Raw genomic sequence first — 23,116 nt, 5'->3', positions numbered from 1 at the left:
GTGTAACTGACCGGCTGACTGTATATTATCTGCTTAATTTACAGCTACTTACCAAATAAATAAATGAACATGAAGTATTGATTTGAGAAGAAATGATCAGATGAAAGAAATGTTACAGTGATATGAGAGACACTGAAACTAGCTCAGCTACAGTTGCAATCAAAATTATTCAACCCCCTCCTGACCAGCAATACATTCTGGTAATGTGAATTAAAACACATCAACTAAAACCTCAGTAAACAGTCAAAGTACGTTTTTAATACACATTTGAGTGATTTTGAGAACAAAGAGTTCAGTTTACTCAAATTTTAAAATAAAAAATAACGAATTCTCTCCACAAATGTCGTCAAAAATGTTCAATCCCCAAAGTCAATCATTTGTGGAGCATCCTTTATCCTTAATAACAGCAAATAAATGTTTCAGGTAAGTGTTCTCAGGCTTCGGACACCTCTCTATTAGAATTTTTACACATTTCTCATGAGCAAAAGCTTCCAGCTCATTGACATTCTTTGGTTTCTGTGCTGCCACTGCTTCCTTTAAATCCCAACAAAGGTTTGCATTGGGATTTTAATGATGGACTGAAAGTGCCATTTAAAGACATTCCACGACCTATACCTGAACCAGATTTTGAACAACTTGGATGTATCCTTGGTGTTGTAGTCTTGCTGGAAAGTCCAGTGATCACCGAGCTTCAATTTACACACTGAAGGCATCACATTTTTCATGCCAACATGGTCTGATACCTGAAAGAATCCATGGTGTCAGTCACATAGTCAGGATAGCCGTTTCCTGCGGCCGCAAAACACACCCATAACAGGACTGACCCACCTCCATGCTTGACTGTGGGGATGGTGTTGTTCTTGTCATCACCTTGTCATCTTACTCCAGATGTACTGCTGACCCATGGGTCTAAAACTCATTTTCATTTTAGTGTCATACATCTATAAAACCTTCTTCCAGGACTCCACAGGTCTTTCCTAATTACTTCTTGAATATTCAAGTCAACATTTCCTTTGAAGTTTTGCTTTCTTCCACACCCCAAGAAGGTTGCTGTTGTACCATATTTAAAAGATGTATGAATAGTGCTGCCAACTTTGTCTATTGGAAATTGAAGTGCCTTGGAAATGTACTTTTACCCATGACCTTTCTTGTGTAATGAAATAATCTCCTCTTTTAGCTTTTGAGACAGCTTATTTTTAATTGCATTTTTTGAATAGAAATACATTTTTGCTGCCATTGCAGATTGATGACTTAATTTTGTTTTTAAAAAATGACTTGTGTAGCCTTACATATTTAAGAAACAGATACATGCAATAGGGGTTGAATAATTTTGACATGGCTGTATTTAAAAAAAAAAAAAATCCTGCTATTATATATTCACACTATGACTTTGAATGTGTCACTCAACTGATATAGATGTAAAGTTTAAAAATTCTGGGTCATCAGAAAAGCTTACCTTTGTAAATCCTTACTGTCTTGGGGGGGCTGAATAATTTCGATTGCAACTGTATGTCACGAAATCGATTGCCTGGTCAGTTAGAGACTATAAAAATATTTGAGTACAAAAATCTGTGATTAGAACCAAGTATTCCAGAGAGCCGTGTAATAAAACGAAGATGTTTTGTAAAAATTGCTTCATAGTTTAAATTTAGAAGAACCTGGCTTATTTAACTGACAAAAGTGAATCATATTATAAAAACACAAATGGCTAAAGCTCAGCGATTGGTTGGATGTTGTGTCGTTAATCGTTAATTTTGGACACTTGTTGTTATCATATGTTGGTTAGAAACCCTCTGCCATCTCTCGCTCTCCTGCAGGCGAGGAGGCCCCATCAGCTTCTCGTCAAGCCGCTCTGGACGCAGACAGCTGCAGGTGGAAGGAGAATTCTCTGATGATGATGCAGAGAGCAAGGCCAGTGACCTGAATGAGAACCAGCCAGCACATGCGGAGTAGAGCACGGTGCCCTCCTGTGGCCATTCAGCCCCACTGCTTTCTTCGCTCCAAAATGTCATCTTGCTGCTCAAGTCTTCTCCTTTCTCTAGAAACAGTGGCGATGGGACCAGTGAGCGATGTGTCACAAACAGACACAGCACTAACACCTTTCCATACCCACAAAATACATGCCACTGTGGGCTTTCGAAAAATCCACTTCACACACATGCGTGCTACCCTCAACCCTAAGTTTCTATCCTCTCCCCTAACATGGGAGTGTCAACTCTGCCTTACTCTAAATATGACATGACCGGGTGTACATCTGCTAATAAGTATTACAGTGCAACAGTAGCCTTCAAAGTACATGAAATATTACAATCAAGACAGAACATTATAGAAGTGCAGTCACATGAAACTGTCCACACAGCAGGGACAGTATTCACTCGAATCTAATTTTGTAATGTAAACCCTTCGCCTAGCTAAGCAAATGTGACGGATTGGGTTGTACAGTACAGCTCTCCAAATAAACCGATCTGCAGATTCTTGGATCCATATAGATGCATGTGCTGCTCGTTTGCTACAGGTTAACACTTAAAAGAAAGAGAAAAAAAAGTCCTGTGGCCCTGGATTGGATCGGAAGGAGAAAATGTGAAAAAGCTTCAGCATCTCAATACATTTCAAGTGCATTGAATAAATAACTTCTTTAAAATGTAAAACAATATTGCAGGTGACTGCTTTTGTGATTTATCTTCATTTAATTCAAGGCCTGTTTGATTTTATTTGGATAAAACTATTTAGAGGTTCAGTGGACGGAGGCATTTTGTGTTTTCAAGAATTTGTTTGTTACTGTAAATTGCTATTAACTGCACATCATAGGAAAAGCCATACAAGGCCACTTCAACTGGAAATGATATATGAAGTACTCTGGAAGCATATGCATGTCAAGATGAAAAATTACACGCTGAAGACCTTTTACCTTTATTAAAGTTGTCTCAATAGTTTATTTTCCCCTGTATGTGATACAAATTGATGGTACTGCTCAAATCCAGCTGCTCTATCTATAGTTAGATACACTACAAATGAACACAGCCTCTAATAGAAGTGGACTTAGATGAAGGAAGACTAATTGTTTGCAACACTTCAGTTGGTTGATGGTTCAAGACCATCATGTTTAAAGACTATGAGTTTGGCATAAAGAGTTAGCTATGGATGTAATGCTTCAAACACTATAGTAGAATTGCTCTCATCAGTATTACACGGTAAGAGGACGAATGGAAACTTTATTAATCATTTCCACTGTTAGCAGTTAATGACGTTTTTTTAAAGTGCCTTAGACACTAATTAGAAAACATCCACGAATATATGAAGTTTGTCACGTATCAATAATGAAGGTGAAATGCTAACATGATGGCAAAACTGGCTGAAAGAAATTTAAATAAAAACAAATGCTATGTAAGCCTTTTTTTGTAATTTTTTTTATTTTACTGTGCTATGAATCATATCCATTATATAGGTCTCTTATCCCTTGCATTCTCATTAAAGCGTGGGGAAAAATCAGTGCTCTCAACCATTTGAGGTGAAGAAGCCTCTGGCAGCAAGCATGATTTCATTTGGTTTTAAAGCTTTTTCATCCATGATCTAGTTACTATTATTGCAGTTACCATTATTATAGAGCTAAATGATCCCTTCTATCATTGGACTGGCTGTTGACAACCAAGTGTTCAACTGCAAATGTCTTTTGTTTTTCTCTTGTATACTGTTACTATTTCTAGATGACAGTGAGTTTTGTAAAGGAAAAAATAAAAAACATTCATTGTAGAAGCATGTTTTTTTTTTTAACCTGAATGTGGTCTTGATTTCTTTATTGAAGAAAAAAAATTATAATGGTTTAATTTTAAATGAACTCTATGAGGTGGTCTCAAGAATCCTGATCCTATTTTATTCCGAAAATTAAGCCTATTTTTAGTGCCATTTAGATTGCATTTACATACGTTTTACCCCCAATTCTCATTACCACAACATGACAAAAGATAGTAATATTATCATAATGACTGTGTGAAAAAAAAAAAATGTTTAGTCTGAAAAGTATTTAAACAAAGTAGTACTCCCTTGGTCTTGGTATTGCTTTGTGATTACATGTGACCAAGACATTTTCTTGACAGGTTTTGCAAAAGTCACCCTGTGTGTTTTTTTTTTTAACAAGTCACCATAACATGGTATTCACAAACCATTTTACATACAATTAGTGTTACATAAAATGAGTAACAAAAAATGAATTACAGTGAGTTGATTTTATCCATCAGGAAAAGGTTTGATTGTGAAAATATTGTTAGGGAAGTGCAAAACCATCAGCTAAAATGTTTACTGAATTACTGTTTAGAGCTTGCACTTGAGACAAAAATGACAGCATTTTTATTTCAGAATCAAGACAAAAATAATCTACCAAAATAAGAAGTCCTATACTTATTCCAGTTCCAGTCAAAAACACCCCCACCCCAATTCAGAATTTTTAGAAAAAAAAATTAAATAAAAAAGCCCTATATAAACATTCAATCTTAAAATTCTGTCCATCACAATATCCACAGAGACAACCAGCGACCACACATTAAGGTTGGCCTACGAAACTGAGACAGGATGTTACAACAAGCGCACACAAACGCAACCTGTTGCTCGTCAACTCTTGATCTAATGCTGTCAACGTTGGTGCCATTTTTACACAGTCAGAAGATGCTGGCGAGCAGGGCGAGACATTTTGAAATGCTGGATAGTGAAAAAGGCAGCACAGACATGAAAGGAAGAGCTAACTGTCCAGTGAGGTATTGGGACAAAAGTGACAAGACAAATGTAGAAACACACACACACACAATCCCCCACAAACACTAATGGTTTAAAGTGGAGAGCTAAGCAACAGCTTACATTTGTACTGACGCATCTACAGTCCTGCATAGTTATTCAAACAAAGGCGTTTTATTAAAAGGTGAGGGAGATTTTCTATGGATGTTTAGCAATAAAATGAAACCATTCAAGTAGGCTATATTCTCATAATTTTCCTCTATGAAAAGCTTGCACACACAAATGATTCATTCTTCATCCATAAATGAATCTTTAAACTCAAGTTTTTCTTTCTTTTACAAGGTCCAGTGAGATACACAGCACCAGAGACAGCGACAGATGATAAACATACATCCTGACTTTGAAAGAAAATAGATCACATAATATTTATGTATATTTTATATACATACCATTTTATTCCACTAACACACCTTAAACATCATAGTATGTCCCTGTGTCAAAAAATGATAAATAATTTACCCATATGTATTATTATTAATAGCTACTATTTTAACAGTCTATAAAGAAAACGGTTGGACTATAACATCCCTTTAGGAGTTTTAAACAAAAAAAACTACTAAGAAAATAAACACAGGAATGCACATTTTCAGCCGACATTAACTTAAATAGAAATTATGTTACTTTGTTTCTTTCCTTCCTCTTATTATCTCTATGTCCACAGTGATTAAGGTCTTGTGTAAACATGTTGACAAAAAATAAAATAAAAATTAAAACCCACCCAGCTCACGCCAATCATCCAGAACACTGATCAATTAAAAGCAGAATGACGTTAATTGAGAATTAAGTCCCTCAATTTCATCTGAATGAAAGTTTGTAATTACATCCCTCCCACTTCCATGTGAATCCACGAATCTTTTCCGTTCAGTATCTGAGCAGCTGAAAACATCCGTCGCCAACAGAGCAAAAGTGTACATTCTGGTTACAGCAGTCAGTGGGGCTTCCTCTTTGTGTCTCCCCCCTGACTTTGGTTTGCATCTGTAAACGCAGGACAAATGTTCAAATATAGTGATCTGGACACGATTCAGCTTAAGGATAATGGAAAATACAATGTGCTAAATCAGTGAGGTCTGAATTTCAAAATCAAAATAGTCAAAAATCCAAACCTACTGAGCTGCCTACAAAAGCAATATTTTTAGGTATCAGAGGCGTGATGCCAAGGCAAAGTTGATTTCAAACAGGAGGCTGCAAAATATGCTGCCTTAAGACTAGAGTATACTTTGATTTCCAAAACATCATCGGAAATGTTTAAAGGCTTTTGTTTGGTTTTTTGTCAATGATAAAAGACAAAATGAAAAAGTGGATGAAGATGTAAACTTTACGTTACGTTGGCCAGAATGCGTAACCTGAGTTGCGAATATGCTGTTTTCGTAAAAATGCGCTACACAATGCAATATCCTAAACTGGCTAAAACACAGAAAATGTGTAACTCGAATAGTCTCTAAAGCATGAAGCATTCAGAATAAAGTAACTTGAAAAGTAGCTAATACTTAAGAATATTCATTTTATGCTATTATTCAAGGAGCTCAGGTTTTCACAAGGTCAATTGTATTTTGTTGCAACTTGACATGTTTGATACATTAAACGTTCCATCTAGTGCACGGTCGAGCACTCAGTCATTCAAAGTACACTCTTGACTGCGAGTCTGTGCGGACGCGTTCATTCTTTTGTACAGTCAACTCATGACACGTGCAGATGACACACACACTGATGCGGACTGTCCGTGTGTCTAGAAAAACTGGGTTGCATGTGGCAAGTCCGAATGTATTGTTGTGATGATAAAGTTAGTGTCAGATGCACTGCTCGAGACCTTCCGGTATGCGGAAAACCATAGTATACTTTGGCTCTAAGGGTCCACTTTATTTTTGGATGCTTCCATTTAAGGGAACTGCCAGTGTAGACAGTAGAAACCAAGGCAGCTCACTAGGCTTTGGAACAGAACTAATGTCACATAACGTAGCAGAAGTTAAGGGAGGGTGAACTTACAACAAGCCAAAATTATGACAAGACAGAGCGACAGTGAGCTGAAGGTTTGCACGTTTTACCTGAGAAAGCAAGCTGCAAGTGGGGAGGTAGAGCAACCTGAGACCCTAGCTGCAGACTCTTAAACAGATCTGGGGGAAAGCAGGACAGGTGGAAAGAAAGATAGACAAAAGAGTGCAGACCAATCCAGGAGCAAATGAAATTGCAGAAATACAGCACCAAACAGACGATGTAGAGAAGAGGAAAATTGAGAAAAAACATAAAAAGGGTTAGGGAGACAGGAAAAATGCAAGCAGAACACAGCCAAACACGATAAACACAAACATACAAGCACGACCAAAATGTTTTTTCCAAAAAAGTAAAACCCTGTGATTCACATGTAGTCACTCACTCTGTGCCAGGGTGTATCCTGAGTTTGTGGTGGGTGACGCCCCCATGTTGCTGCAGCCAGGAACTCCAGGGCCTGTGGGGTTGAAATTGAGAAGCGAGGGGAACTGGAAGGGTAGGGAAACGGGCACTAGACCCCCAAGCATCCCAAAACCCAGGGGGAGGGAGGGGGGCACTGAGCCTAAGAGGTTACTTCCTGACGATGTAGACCCCTGGAGGAGGAGAGCATTCAGTATGTGCTTCAATAAATGTGTTTGAAATTACTGGACAAATAGACATGGGCTCTTCATCTGATAGTAACAAAGTCCAGTGAGACAAAAAAAAAAAAAAAAAAAGTAAAAATTATCTCGTCAAATTATATGACTCTTAAAAAAAGGATACTTGATTGAACAACAAATTATATTTGCAAACAATTTCACACCAGTGCTATTTTTTCGTCACTCTCTGAAAACATGCAGACACCTGAATGAACTATTTGCCATTCAAACAATTAAAAATAAACTATATTTGCAAACATTTATTTTTTTTATTTTTGCACAAATAAAAAAAAAAATTCATTCTCTGAAAAATGTTTGGATGACTAAATGAATTGTTTTGCATTCAAAAAATAAAAAATAAATGCCCGGGTCAGGTTCTGACCTAGCCTCTGAATGAAAAAAAAAAACTGTTGTTTCAGTACGATATTTCTGATTCTGTATTAAGTAAGCTCATAGACATGCATTGTTTAATTATAGTGGCGGCTATTAGTCATGCATGTGCATATTTTATTACTGTAGCTCAATTATTAGAGCATGTTGCAAACAACGCCAAAGTCATGGGTTCGACTCCCAGGTATACAAATACTAATAAAATACATACCTTGAATACACTGTAGGTTGCTTTGGATAAAGGGCATAAATGTAAACTACTTCCACTTAGGGCTAACTAGAAACAGGCTTATCATAGCTATGCACTTGTATAAAACAAGTTTGAGGCATTGTGATAGAGACAGTGGGCACTGCACTCACCTGTGCCAGGTGATTGGAGACTGGAGGAGAGGGTAGCGTCATGGCTGATGCCCGACTTGTTGACGACTTGGCACTCTGACTAGTCCCTCCTACTGTCCTCTGACGCTGGGTGTGATTGGCTGGTACTGCTGAAGCGGAGGGGCTGCAGTCCTGGACACTTGCAGACAGGGGTTTGGCCATTGGGGTAGTAATGGTGTTGCCTGAACCACCACTTGATGGACTAGTGGATTTCTGTCCGCCCGCAAAACTGTAGCTCGCTTGTCCTGATCCGGATTTGACTCCAGATCCCTGTGCGGTGAACGGCGGTCTGAACCCCGGGCTCTTGGGAATGTACTGGTGTGGGCTGGTTATCATTTGGGGTCTCGGATGAGTCGGGGAGGGCGATAATGAAGGCGAGGGAGAGGAAGAGGGAGGAGGAGTCGGGGCAGGGGGCCGAGGTGTGAGTTTGATGATGGGAGAGCTGCTACTGTGGGAAGACTTGGTGAGTGTGGCTTGCATGGGCGTAATAAAGTTTGACTGGCTGTGTGGCATAGTGGGAGTCTTGGCCTGCAACAACAGGGTGGAAGGGGAAGAGGGCGTCAGAGGGGGAGAGTTGGGTACCCGTGACTGTTGAGGGCTCTTGGCGTTCATCTGAGAGGGGTGAGTGTTCATACGAGGCTGTTGAGAAACCACAGTACCAGAGATTCCGTTGACGCCAGTACCAGATTTGTTACCACAGTTCTTCACCTGTCCAATAGGGTGCGGAGTCTGACTCTGCTTCACTCCCATCACCCCAAAAGACCTCTGCTGTGGAGGCAAGAGGGGTGAGGCTGTAGGGGGTGGGCGAGGCTTAGCAGACTGTCCCACATTCAATCCCGCTCTGTGAGTGGGTGTCACCAGGTGTCTCTGCAAGGACCCACTGTCCTTTAGCAACCCAAAGGTCTCTCCTCGTATGGAAGACGAAGGAGATGAGGTGAAAGGAGAGGAGAGGGAGGGAGAGGTAGATAGACTGTTCATATTTGCCAGAGAGACACCCGAAGGCTCCATTTTTGCTGGAAGGGTGGAATGTGAGAGAGGAGAGGAGTAGTGGCTGACCCCAGATGAGGATCCGGTGATTCCAGGAGAGGAGGCAGGAACGCCGTTGTTTGACGTCAGACCCTTGGCAGCATTGCTGAGGAGAGCGAGAGCTTGAGAAATGGAGTCCAGAGAGTTAGCAGCCAGATCCTCATCCAATGAATCAGAGAGGCAGATGGGTTCAGAGGGGGAGGAGGGCAGTATGCACGCAGGAGCAGGTAAGGCAGGAGAGGCAGAAGTGGTTCCAACACCTGGAGCTGGTCTCTGCGTCCAGCCGACCTCCTGGATCAGATCATGGGAAGAACAAATACAAATACTGAGCTCAAGTAATCACAACATAAGAAAAGGAAGTCAAGGAATCTATGGACGTAAAGGAGATTCAACATGACTTGCATCGGGGCATCAACGCACCACTCGACATCAGCATCAAGCCCCACTTAGACCTCCAGATAAAATGCGTTTTAGATATTGATTTTAGCGCTGCAATCGGCAAGGTAATACGTCATCTGAATTGTCCGGTAATTACTGGCAATGTGGTCAAAGTCAATCTTATAAACTTTGAGCACTGCATTACAATGCTTGAGTGCAACAGTTGATTCACTCTGTATTCGGCAACAGAGACACAAGTCATGCAAGAGACCTTCAGTGATGTAGTTCAGTTTTATTTTAGAGGTGGGGGATTAATATTTCAAAGGATTGGGATATTATATCCACAGTACTGTATCATGTATTTTTACTACTATTTTTCACATTAATACTTTGAGAGCAAGCCTGTATGAAGCTAAAAATGTATACTGCACCACTGACCCCATTTATACTTGGTACTAATTTGCATCACAGGTGATCAGATCACATGTGGTCAGGCGAGACACATCATTGTTTACACCTGGCCACTTAAATGCGTCTCCTGTGACCACTTGTGTTTGGATTTCGAGGGGAGGGTCTCTGATTATGTGATGACATACTTCAATATCTTCTTATCTGAGTTTCTGCACGTTGATATCAGACACACTGATGAAGAACCGTGAAGTTCTTGTGCTTGTGAATATATCTGCTTTTTATCAAATTTTCCAATCAGACTGTTTTTTTATTTTTAAAGCAGCACGTAACCAGCAAAGTTTAAACTCTTGTGGTAGTGCAGCAGTTGATTGGCAGGTGAGGGGTGGCACTTCACTGCTGTCCGGGACACATTCAGGACAGATTAGCCTTTACATCTCAAATGCGATGTGGTCACATGCATTTTTGACTACCTCCGAATATGGTTTCTGCGATCCAATCACAAAACGTTTTAGACCCCTTATAGACCTGCATTTAGGGCTGAACACATGTGATCGGATCACCCGAAACATCTTAATACCAGGTGTAAATGGGGTCATAAAGTCAACACACACTAGAATCGAAACAGAATGTTCCAAGAATATATAGTAGGCTAATTGCACAAACCACCTAAGTTCAGCACAGATGAATGAAAAAGTAGAACAATATTGCAATATAATTATAGCTTTGCATCACAATGCAAATAAGAATCACAATATTATGTCATGACCGAGATATCAATATAAAATTGTATTGCGAGGTTGCTGTTGGTTCCCACCCCTATTTTAAATACCGTCATTTTGGCAGCTTTTGGGGTTGTAACAATCCTTTTCCTGCCCCTGTGAAAACAGAAGTTATCAAAATGAGGCATTAAAGTCTATAAGAACCTATAACAAATGTAAATACTGTACATATGAAGAGGTTGATATACTCACAGGCCTGTAAGGTGACCGTGTACCCCACGACTCTCTTTGAAAAGCATCCTAAAAAAACCAAATGCTTCTGGTTACATCATATTTTACCAGCTTTTGTAAAACCCAGCACGCAATCATTGAAGCACACATTCAGGTACACACCTGGCCTGCATCCAGCCTTTAGGCCAGAGGGGTTTGACTTCATTCTCCATGAAGGATTTGAGATAGTCCTCCACAGACAGAGAGCACTGCTCCAGCTCATAACAGCTCAACTTCACGCGCACCAGGTTACACAACAGAGTCCTGGAAAACGCGCACGCGCACACACACACACACACACAAATTTATGGGGTAAAACCTTTATTCTTGCAACTAGCAGCCCGTTAGTGGAGTTACAACAAACAGCTTTAAGCAGTACAAACCTGAGTTTGTCATCCCATATGAACTTCTTTCTTGGTCCCATCACCCTCTTTCCTGGTTTCTCTTCATCATCATCCTCTGATCCATTCTTCTCTGCTTCCTCAGTTTGATGCCTGTGCAACACACATACACAGTACCTCATTAGTCTTAAACAAAGCTTCAGTTCTGAGCTCTGTATGTCCACATCATTTGGATAGTTGTTACTCATTTTGCAAAGTCAAACCAAGCGAATTCTTATTTTCGCCAATCACATTCGATCAACATTTTGTACATCCCACTTTAAAATGTTAGAATAAGTCATGGTTCAAGAATCATACAGTCTAAGATCTAAACCTACAACCTTTTCAGTTTTTCCCCCCACTAGGCTACACTCATGATGAAATAAAATACAGATCTGTTCCAGCATATATTGTAGCTTTTGAGTTTGGGCTTACTTTGAAGCAGCTTTTGCCATGCAATCCATGTTATATCTGGCGATCTGCTCTGGCATCACACTGCACACGGCTAGTTTGAGTTTTAACAGGGGTGTTCGCAGACGGTCGTCCTGAAGAAAAGACAGGAAGAGAAGAGACCAATTATTTTTATTTCACAATTAAGCATGTTCCCATAAATCACTTTATTACAGTTAATAGAATCTAATGAGAACCACCATTGAGACTAGTAAAATGTCCAGACGCAATAAAAGGGATAGTTCACCCAAAAATGAAAATTCTCTCATCATTTACTCACCCTCATGATATCCCAGGAGTGTATGACTTTCTTTCTTCTGTTTGAAGAAAAATAGAAAAATATCTTAGCTCAGTAGGTCCATAAAATGCAAGTGGATGGTAATTCGACTTTTGAAGCTCCAAAAATCTCAGACAGTCAGCATAAACGTCATCAATACGACTCCAGCGGTTAAATTCATGTCTTCTAAAGTGACACGATTGCTTTTGGTGTGAAAAAGATCAATATCCAAGTACTTTAACTATAAATCATTGCATCAGGTCAGCAGCGGTATGCACGTGTGACGTAATTACGTTGGCATGTTCACGCGAGAACTGAAGCATGTGCGTCACAGCGCTGTTTACAAATGAGTAGGAGGAACACTGTACAGAAGCTTTGTTGGTGTTGGTTTAGATCTGTATTTGTATCTGTTTATTTACTCACAATGATGCATTTGTATGCTTATCCTTGATGTCTCAACCGTGAGAAAAATGTGTGATTGCGTCCATAGCATGGTAACACCAATACATCACACGAGAGAGACGGCGTGAACTCCGCTCTCTCGTGAATGCATATACTGCTGCACACCGGAAGATGGATTATAGTTAAAAAGTACTTAAATATTGATCTTTTTCACACCAAATGTGATCGTATCGCTTTAGAAGTCATTAACCGCTGGAGTCGTATGGATGACATTTATGCTGACTGTCTGTGATTTTTGGAGCTTCAAAAGTCGAATCACCACCCACTTGCATTTTAAGGACCAACTGAGCTGAGATATTTTTCTAGTTTTCCTCAAATGAGTTCTGGTGAAGAAAAAGTCATACACACCTGGGATATCATGAGGGTGAGAGAGAATTTTCATTTTTGGGTGAACTATCCCTTTAAGGTAATGAGAATTTGAGTGGAAATGTGCTTAACTGTAATGACAAAAAAAATAAATTAAAAAAGAAATAATAATAATATGCTTCATTTTCTTAAGTAAATGTTTTTATTATTATTATTATGGGGTGAAATGTTACATGCTAGGACATGTCGTGAGATTTACCCTGTTATTTAAACTTCCTGCCTTCTTGGTTTCTATGGTAAAACCTTGTTAGCCTCTTCAGCCCAGAAAAACAAGAGTAATCTGAATCCCTCACCTGGATGTTGAGGCTCAGTTTCTTGAGTCGTTTGAGTAGCGCCTCCTTGTTACAGGGCACAAAAGCCTCCAGGTGAGAGTACACCTGCGAACGCACGTCTGCCGGCTGCTCCTGAACCTGCAGCTCAATACTGAAGGAGAGGAATGATGATAAACATCAACTAAAGATAGATTCAGCCTATATCAGTCTAAGTCACAGCGTTTAAAGACATTTAACAAAAGTTGAATGAGAACAGTAAAAGAATTTACTTACTCCAGCAAGATATTATTCATATCCAGAGTGAAGAATTTCTTTCTGCCTTCCTGATCAAATTGCCTGGATGCCTGTGTAAAAAAAAAAAAAAAAAAAAAAAAAAATTCTAGTTATGCTGAAGAATGGTGTTACTGTCAGAACATGAACTCCCTGAAGTGCTTTTAAAATTACGAATCTACATCCTACAGATCTCTTGAAATGGCTGAGAGCTTAGTAATAAGAATTTTTTTTATCCACTGATTACTGGCCTGAACTGCACATTTACTTTTCTCATTGTGACTCCCCAAAGCTCTATTTACTTGAAGTCTTTACTTAATTTTGAAATGTCTTTTTAGAAGAAATTTCAGCTCTGTTGATCCATTCAATGTAAGTGAATGGTGGCTAGAACTCTGAAGCTCCAAAAAGCACATAAAGTCAGCATAAAAGTAATCCATGTAACTCCAGTAGTTAAATCCATGTCTTCAGAAGCAATATTATAGGTGTGAGTGAGAAACAGATCAATATTATGTCCTTTTTTCCTATAAATTCTCCTCTCTGCCCAGTAGGTGGCGATATGCACAAAGAATGTGAATTTCTAAAACAGAAGAATGTGAAAGTGGAGATTTATAGTAAAAAAAAGACTTAACTATTGATCTGTTTCTCATCCACATTTATCATATTTCTCCAGAAAACATGAATTTAAACTCTGGAGTCATATGGATTACTTTTATGCTGCCTTTGTGTGCTTTTTGGACCTTTAAAGTTCTGTCCACCATTCACTTGCATTATATGGACCAACAAAGCTGAAATATTCTTCTAAAAATCTTTGTTTGTGTTCTGCTGAAGAAAGGAAGTCATACTCATCTGTGATGGCATCCAATAAAGTAATTAATTTACTGGATTATCCAAAATAGATAAATTTTAATTTTCCAGCTAAGTTAACTACATTGATACACACCACCAGTATTGTATAAAATTACTAATAGAGAGATATGCAACTTCGGTCATACCACCCACCCTTAATTTAGAAGGTATGGAAATAGGAAATGCAGTGCCATAAACATATTTAGTGGCATTTGTATTTTCTCAGATTATATATGCTGTATTTTAACCATCTTTTAATGGTTTTACCTAAAAGGAGGACTGTATCCAAATAACAAAATTCAGACTTACAGCCCTTAGGTCTTCTATACGTTTGATCAAGGGTGCAGGAAGTCCATCTGGGAGAGGCGGAGGAGAGATGAGCCCTCCCTGCCCTCGACTCAGCCCACCTCCACCAATCTTGTGCCCAGCTGACGAACCCACCCCGATCTGCCCATTCTCCCTGCCTGATGGGGGCATCTGGGGCACTGCGTCTAAAAAACTGAAGTCCAGGTCCCGCATGAGATCCTGAAGCTCGCTTTCATTGGCTGAACCTAGCAATGACATCATGGCGGGGTCGGCCGTCAGTTCGGCAAGCGGAAGGTCGTTGTTGGCGTTGCCGTGGAGATGTGAGTTCTGCGGTAAGTTGTTGGAGCTGGGGGTGCTGGGGAGACCAGGGCCCAGATGAGACGCGTTGGGGTCCCGTTTCCGCATTTCTTCCTTCTCTCGTGTGAAACGTCGAAGCATTGCAGCCAGACAGAGTGAATCCTTCATCAGTTTCTTCCTCTTCTTTTTCTCCGGACGGTGAAGGTTGAGAGCAGCCACTCTGAGCAAATTTCATGCCACAAGAATACATTCCAAGAATAAGCATTTATTCAAGAAACGCTAACCATATTTCTTTAGTAAAACTTGATTTAAAGGTTTAGTTCACCCAAAAATGAAAATTCTCTCATCATTTACTCACCCTCATGCCATCACAGATGTGTATGACTTTCTTTCTTCTGCAGAACACAAACAAAGATTTTTAGAAGAATATCTCAGCTCTGTAGGTCCATACAATGCAAGTGAATGACATCAAGGCAGCATAAAAGTAATCCATACGACTCCATACGGTTTAATTCATGTCTTCAGAAGTGATAAATGTAGGTGAGAAACAGATCAATATTTAAGTCCTTTTTTACTATAAATTTCCACCTTTGACCAGCCCCAACCAGTAGGTGCCGAAATGCATAAGGAATGCGAATTGCCAAAAAACAAAAGAAGAATGTGAAAGTGGAGATTTAGGGCAAATTCCAATCGAAAGTGATCATCCTCATGCCCTACTCACTTCAAAGGACAGATCTCTTGATGGAGCATGGCATTACTGTATAAATGTACCCTTAACTAACAGTTTTGTGGAAGGGCCCTTTGTGAAAAAAATTATTTTCTTACTTTAATTTGGAACGACCCTTCGAGTGGCATCCCCTTCCTGCAGTGCCCATCAAGGGCACAAAACTGTCGTTTGGAAAATACCCTTATAGTAAAAAAAGGACTTAAATATTGATCTGTTTCTCACTCACACCTATCATATCAATTCTAAAGACAGATTTAAACACTGGAGTCGTATGGATTACTTTTATGCTGCCTTTATGTGCTTTCTGGAGCTTCAAAATTCTGGTCACCATTCACTTGTATTGTATGGAGCTACAGAACTGAAATATTCATTTAAAAAAAATCTTCATTTGTGTTCTGCTGAAGAAAAAAAAAAGTCATACATCTGGAATGACAAGGTTTTACTTCGATATCATTGAACAAAATGCTGTTACTGACCTACTTTCCTCTGCTCTATTTTTAATTTTTGGTCTATGCACTCATGAGTCAGATAGACGCTTTTGGAGCGTCTTAATTTGGTTGCACTTTGGTTTGTCTCACTAGTTTTCAGCACCTCTAGTCCCAAGCGCTGTGTTCCAAGGATGATGTCCCCGATACTGGTTGTGCAAAATACTTTGAGTGCAAAAGCATATCTTTTGAAGGCTGTGCTATGGTGGCCCAGTGGTGTAAAACACAAAACACCTGGGTAGCTCAGTGGTAAAGACGCTGGCTACCACCCAATCCCAGGGCGTGCTGAGTGACTCCAGCCAGGTCTCCTGAGCAACCAAATTGGCCCTGTTGCTAGGGAGGGTAGAGTCACTTGGGGTAACCACCTCGTGATCGCTATAATCATCGGTCAGTGGGGCGTGGTGAGTTGATACATAGCGCAATGTCTCCGTGGCAACACGCTCAATGAGCCATGTGTTAAGATGCGCGGGTTGACAGACTCAGACGCGGAGGCAACTGGGATTCGTCCTCCGCCACCCGGACTGAGGCGAATTACTATGCGACCATGAGGACTTAAAAGCACACTGGGAATTGGGCATTCCAAAATTGGGAGAAAATAAAAAAACAAAAACAAAAAAAAAACAAAAAAAAAACAACACAAAAAAGCCACAACACAACGAAATTAAGCCAATTAAATTATCAGAAAAGTTGTGGCTTAATATTGTTGTTCTGTGGCTTTTCTGTTGTGTAGTGACTCCGTTTCATTGTGCTGTGGCTTTTCTGTTGCGTTATGGCTTTTTGCTCTGTTGAATCTTAAATTCATTTTGTTGTGGCTTAATTTTGTTGTTTTGTGGCTCAATTTCCATTGTGTTTTCACATTTTATTGGCTTTGTTCATTTTGTTGTGCTGTGCACCCCTGGGCCACCACTCTGTGCTGCCTGTTCATTGGTTTGACTAGTTGTGTTGCCTGTACATCTGGAGTGCTGACTGCCCCCTACTGCATCAAGTTTAAGTACATAAAGCTTTAATTGCTCCAATGGTAGGAACATTCATAAAGGAATTTTTTCGCACGCCGAAATTCTGTGGGCAAAATACAGTCATCTCAATGGGAAGCCACGCGATTATGAATTTCACGTAATGGACTTCCGGTGACGAAACATTTTCCCCCACGGATTTCGCATGGAGTTCAAGTCATACGTGCTCAACATCCACCCATGCCTTCTACGCCCTCTGAATTTTGCCATGCAAAAGTAAATATGACTGTGCCTTTATACTCCGCTTTCTTGAGTAAGAACACCCCTTAAGCAAACTTTGGTTAGATGCGAACGCCAAGCGCCTGTGTACAATACTTTGGGCTTAACACACACCCTTAAGCCCATACTGATTTATTTATCTTCATATTTACAAAAACACTTTATTCTCACCCTTGTTTGGCTACATTGTTCCTTCTTGGTTTTTTATCCTCTACACTTGCGACATCTTTCGTCTTCCTTCTCTTTATCAGTGGCTCCTCTCCATCTCTCATCTACAAACAGAGAACACCATAAATCAAATTAATACATATCATTACGAAAAACAGACTCTTAACAGATCTATGATACATCAACTGAGTCACACAGCAGAGTGAAAACTCACTCTGGATTTTTCATCTTTTGCTCCCTCTTCTCCTTCAGATTCTGAGGCAGCTCTGAACTGTAATGTACCGGTGTTGATGTAGAATCCTCCAAGCTTGGTTGTCAGAGATGCTGGTACAAGCTCATCATACTGATCGGAAGAGACACAATGATTTACACTGGTGCTTTCGCTATTTATTGCCTGCATGTCAAAGTTTGAGGCTTCTATGAATGCAGAAATCTTTAAAGCACAATTTAAATCCATACATTCAAACAAACCATCTGAATATGAATTTAAAAAAACCTTTAAGTTCAGAGCACAATGAAATGGAGTTGGTAAACAGCATGTTAAATGGCAATCGATCATCTCTGTAGTGACGGATGTCTGTTGCCATGGTAAGAGCCCACTCACAGCTTCCGAGTTGTCTATGAAGGGGTCACTCTCATCATAGCCAAAGCCGATGTCAATCAAATCCTGCATCCGATCTTTCCGCCTCTTTTTCCCTGCGTTACCCTGTAATGTTAACAGCAAAATAATGGACAAGTCTTATGCAAGCTCTCATTTGGCATTTCAGTGCCCTCTTCTGCGTGCATCTGAAAATGCATTTCACATAAACAACAGAATCAATATAAACACACTTACATATTTGCTTTCAAACTTTTTAGCCAAAGCCTCGACCTCTAGACGTTCTCTCTCATCGTCGTTGAAGGGGTTGTTCAGATCCAAGGAAGACATAGAACCTGGTGGATTCTTCTTGGCCTGTGAAAAGACAACATATGTTAGCACCATCTTGATTTGGAATCATCACCAAGTGGATTTTCAAAAATAATGAATGTTTTCAAACTATTTTTTCCCTAAACACTCCTACATTGGTTGGCAAACAGAGCCCCACGGGGAAAAAAACCCATTGACTGAGCCAACATTGCCATGACTGGCTAGTTTGGATGCTCAAACAAACGGAGCAATGTTTTGATAGTGCCACAGAGCCACAGTGTTTACGCTTCGGAGAAACCAACTTTGGAATGGCTCACATTTAAAGGTAGAAGTTTAAAAAAGTAATGATTTTTTCTCTGCAATATTTGTAATGAATGCATAAATTTCAATTATGAATTGAGAGTGTAATTATAATGGTTGCTACACCCTGGTCCATAATGAAAACAAGTTTGTTTTTGGACTCATTAAAAGTTAAAAAAAAAAAAAAACGAAAAGGGGGGCCTGGGTAGCTCAGCCAGTAAAGACGCTGACTACCACACCTGGAGTCGAAAGTTCGAATCCAGGGCGTGCTGAGTGACTCCAGTCAGGCTTCCTAAGCAACCAATTGTCCCAGATGCTAGGGTGGGTAGAGTCACATTGGGTGGTCACATCCTTGTGGTTGCTATAATGCGGTTTTCGCTCTCGGTGGGGCACGTGGCGAGTTGTGCGTGGAGGATAGCATGAAGCCTCCACACGCTCTAGGTCTCTGCGGTAATGCACTCAAGCCACGTGATAAGATGCGCGGATTGACGGTCTCAGACACGGAGGCAACTGATATTTGTTCTCCGCCACCCGGATTGAGGTGAGCCACTACGCCACCACGAGGACTTACAGGGCATTGGGAATTGGGTATGCCAAATTGGGGAGAAAAATTATTTTTTTAAAACACTTTCTACACTGAATAAGTTAAAGCATGAACTTGAAAATATTAGAAATTAATGCTCTAACTTATAAGTTAATATAATGTATGACTGTTTGTTATCTTTACAATGCATCAACATGTATCAATGCTGAAGTTGCTAATATTAAGTAAATGTGTTCTCAGAGCTGGTGTTCCCAGCATGCATCTGCTTGAATAATTAATGAGCTTGCATGGTTTCACTGTTTGCAAGTTGATTTTCACTGTTTTTATTGTTGATTTTGTTATGTTTGGTGACTTCTTGCTTTGTGAATTTTAAAGTTCATATTCTAATCATAAAACAAACAAGCATGCCACTAAATTAAGTAAAAAGAAATATTTCAACCAAAAACACAAATGCTGTCATTTATTCACCCTCATGTCATTACAAACATGTATGACTTTGTCTTCCGTGAAACAAAAAATGAGATGTTTTGAAAAATATTCAAGCTGCTCTTTTCCATACAATGAAAGTACATGGGGACTGAGGTTGACAAGCTCCAAAAAAATAAAATAAAAACACTGTGCAAATGTAGTCCATGACTTCAACAATATATTCTAATTTCAGTCTGTTCCTCATACAAGGCTGTCGCATGGCACAAGATCGTGTGACCCGACCTGTGAAATTTTAAGCCTGAACCCGACCCAAAATCGCTCACTCTCTCTATAATTCCGTCTCCAGGCTGTATTTTATTTGAGCATTGTAGGCAACTGCAAGAGACGGTGAAAAAACAGCAAGACACTACGTTCAAAGACGCCCATCCAACACATGTTTACATAGAAAAACAAACGAACAGTAGCACAGACACGTGCAAAAACACATATTGTGAACAGCCCTTAACTCGTCTGTTTGTGTGAGTGACAGTTTGTTGGGTCGGGTAGCAGACCTCTAATATAGACTACTTTTATGTACTTTTACTTTTATGACCATTTTTGTCATTGTCGGGGCTTGACAACCTCCGCCCCAATTCACTTTAAAGGGATAGTTCACCCAAAAAAATGAAGATTCTCTCATTTACTCACCCTCATGCCATCCCAGATGTGTTTCTTTCTTCTGCAGAACACCAATGAAGATTTTTAGAAGATTATCTCAGCTCTGTTGGTCCATTCAATGCAAATGAATGGTGGCCAGAACATTTTGTGGTTTGGGTGCGGCTTCCGATTTGGCACCACGAAAGCATCCCACCCTAGTTCACCTATGCCTAGAAACGACCCTACACACACCTATCATATTGCTTCTGAAGCCATGGATTTAGCCATTGGAGTCATATGGATTACTTTTCTGCTGCTTTTGTGTGCTTTTAGGAGCTTCAAAGATCTAGTCACCATTCACTTTGAATGGACCAACAGAGCTGAGATATTCTTCTAAAAATCTTTGTGTTCAGCAGAAGAAAGAAAATCATATACATCTGGGATGGCATAAGGGTGAGGGGTTTTTTCCATTTTTGGGTGATCTATTGCTTTAATTGGATGAAAAAGAGCTCAGTCAACATTATGCTAACCATCCCTGCAAACGCAAGAAAGTCCCATTGGTTTGGAATGACATAAGGGCGAGTAAATAATGAAAGAATGACCATTTATAGCTGACCTCTCTCTTTAATCGCAATCTACCGCACACTCCTAAAGCACAGTGACCCTGGGGGGCCGCTGGGGTCACGTACACAACAAAGTGCTCCTAAGTTTGAGCCTCGTGAAGTGACACAGGACCTACCACACGTCATAAATTAAATGCTCAGCATATTGCCTTACACACTCGCTCATAACATATGCCACACTTGCCATTTAAACTGAGCTCTTCAACTGAGGACTTTTTTTAATCCTCTCCCATGTAAGGTCTGCTAACAGGCTAATGAGCAAACTCAGCAGAAAAAGCAACAAGCAGCTGTCTGTATAACAACAAGCAAAGGATAGACTATATAATCTAATCTTCCCTAAACTGGTCCGAACAGTTATTCCCCCTCATTTCGGTACCTGTTGAGACTGGATGAGCTCGCTGTAGTTGAACTCGGCCGAGCACTGCTCGTTGGGCTCGGACAGACACAGATTGAGCCGCACTGTCTTCTTCCCTTTGGGCTCATCGCCGTCTCTCTTCCCGATCAAACCCCCGCGGTCTCCCGCAGGAGCCGTCACCCCGGTGCCCGTCATCTTCATCCTGCCCTCTCTGTCAAAGCTCATCTCCGCGGCCCCGTCCTCCTCCAGCCGCCGTCTCCAGCCCTCCGCGCCCTGACCGCCGGCCAGGGCCGACAGGGTGACAAACTGCACTTTTCTCGGTTCGGCCATTTGGATGTTCAGGGCTCTTGGTCGCACTCACTCTCTCAGTGGTGCGGCTTGACTTCGCCAAACAACTTGATTTAAAGAGCTTCAAGCCGGATGAAAGGGGCGTTCGGAGGCTTTACGGATACAAGAGTCCCTCCGCACCTCACGGGCGGATGCTTGGGGGAAGAGATGGCCGGGTGAGAGTTGATTTTGGAGGCACACACATCCTCGATCGCTAGGCTCGCGGGACCGAGGCGCTCCGAACAGCCATCTTAGATGAGCGAGAGTAAATAAAAGAGCGGAGACGAGCGAACTGAGCCTGCGCGCACACGGACACCGGAAGCGGCGTGCACGGCGGAGAGGTCGACTGGCCAATCGGAGCACGCCAACTGCAGCGGCGCGTCCAATCAGAGGCAGACCTCCCGGCAACAGACGCTCTAATGAGCAATTAGAGATGAAAGAGGATTCCCCTTGAAATTGAACTAATAGAGGGAAATAGAACTAATAGAGGGAAGTTTTTTTCGAAAGGTTATAGTCTTATTTTATGTTAAGAGGTACTATTTCTTTGGATATGAGAGGAACAGGTTAATCTATTGAAACTATTTCATAAATTTTGTTGTTTCAGAGAGGATGAGTGTCTGAATAAAATGCATTCAGTTATCGTAATATCAGAAATGGAGAGGATGACAGGACAGTGACAATAATATAACTGGCCTTTAAAGGTTGTTGTCAGTAAAATGCACACCACACAAGTGTATAATAATATAATATATTAACACCAGTATATTACATTATGCCAGTGTCATATTTCTTACCAAAATTTGGCCAATATTCAGAAAAAAATCGTAGTGAATTATTCGGGGATGTTTAATGGTGCTATAATAGCACATTTGTTTCTTTTATCTTTGAAATTGTCATATATTATATAGACTGAACTTCTTCAGTCACCAAAGTACCTCGTGCAAAAGATAAAATATATATATATATATATATTATCTAGCTACTTCAATTGAAGGAATCATTCACCCAAAAAGAAAAAATTCTCTCATCATTTACTCACACTCATGCCATCCCAGAAGTATGACTTTTTTTCTTCTGCAGAACACAAGCAAAGATATTTAGAAGAATGTCTCAGCTCTTTAGGTCCATACAATGCAAGTGAATGGTGACCAGACCTCTAAAGGTCCAAAAAGGTAGCATAAAAGTAACCCAGAAGACTCCTGTGGTTTAATCCATGTCTTCTGAAGAGACATGATAGGTATGGGTGAGAAAATGATCAATATTTAAGTCCTTCTTTACTACAAATTCTCCAAAAACAAAGTCACCAAAAACAAAAGAATGTGAAAGTGAAAGGGGGGATTTACAGTGAAAAATGACTTAAATATTGATCTGTTTCTTACCCACACCTATCATATCACTTCTTAAGACATTGATTTAACCTCTGGAGTCGTATGGATTACTTTTATGCTGCCTTTATGTGCTTTTTTATGTGCTGGT

General features: G+C 40.3%; 2 protein-coding genes across 8 annotated transcripts in view; one reads left to right on the top strand and one right to left on the bottom strand.

Annotated features, from left to right (window-relative positions):
- Positions 1-3,388, top strand: part of LOC127449073 (myosin-10-like) — a 91,167-nt gene extending 87,779 nt beyond the window's left edge. For all 4 annotated transcript variants that reach the window (XM_051712218.1, XM_051712216.1, XM_051712217.1 and 1 more), the window contains one exon: positions 1,818-3,388. In XM_051712218.1, coding sequence (XP_051568178.1) covers positions 1,818-1,953 — 136 coding nt within the window. In that variant the 3' untranslated portion in view covers positions 1,954-3,388. The remainder of the gene's footprint in view (positions 1-1,817) is intronic.
- Positions 3,389-4,321: 933 nt separating this feature from the next.
- On the bottom strand, positions 4,322-22,123 carry LOC127449075 (ubinuclein-2-like). 4 transcript variants are annotated; one of them, XM_051712220.1, is made up of 17 exons: positions 21,335-22,123; positions 18,355-18,471; positions 18,016-18,225; positions 17,734-17,862; positions 17,523-17,623; positions 14,614-15,127; positions 13,462-13,532; positions 13,210-13,339; positions 11,797-11,906; positions 11,365-11,475; positions 11,105-11,245; positions 10,964-11,011; positions 10,822-10,867; positions 8,160-9,494; positions 7,157-7,364; positions 6,828-6,896; positions 4,322-5,760 (listed from the first exon to the last, which is right to left on the bottom strand). In XM_051712220.1, the coding sequence occupies exons 1-17, from the start codon at positions 21,641-21,643 to the stop codon at positions 5,714-5,716; spliced, it is 3,696 nt and encodes a 1,231-aa protein (XP_051568180.1). In that variant the 5' UTR covers positions 21,644-22,123; the 3' UTR covers positions 4,322-5,713. The 4 variants fall into 4 exon arrangements, with proteins under 4 accessions (XP_051568180.1, XP_051568182.1, XP_051568181.1 ...); XM_051712222.1 differs by having other exon boundaries at positions 18,124-18,225; positions 21,335-22,121; XM_051712221.1 differs by lacking the exon at positions 6,828-6,896 and having other exon boundaries at positions 21,335-22,121.
- Positions 22,124-23,116: the final 993 nt, after the last annotated feature.

Source organism: Myxocyprinus asiaticus, chromosome 12, assembly GCF_019703515.2.
Source record: "Myxocyprinus asiaticus isolate MX2 ecotype Aquarium Trade chromosome 12, UBuf_Myxa_2, whole genome shotgun sequence".
Lineage (NCBI taxonomy): Eukaryota > Metazoa > Chordata > Actinopteri > Cypriniformes > Catostomidae > Myxocyprinus > Myxocyprinus asiaticus.
The sequence above is the reverse complement of the archived record's forward strand: the minus strand, read 5'-3'. Positions and strand labels throughout refer to the sequence as shown.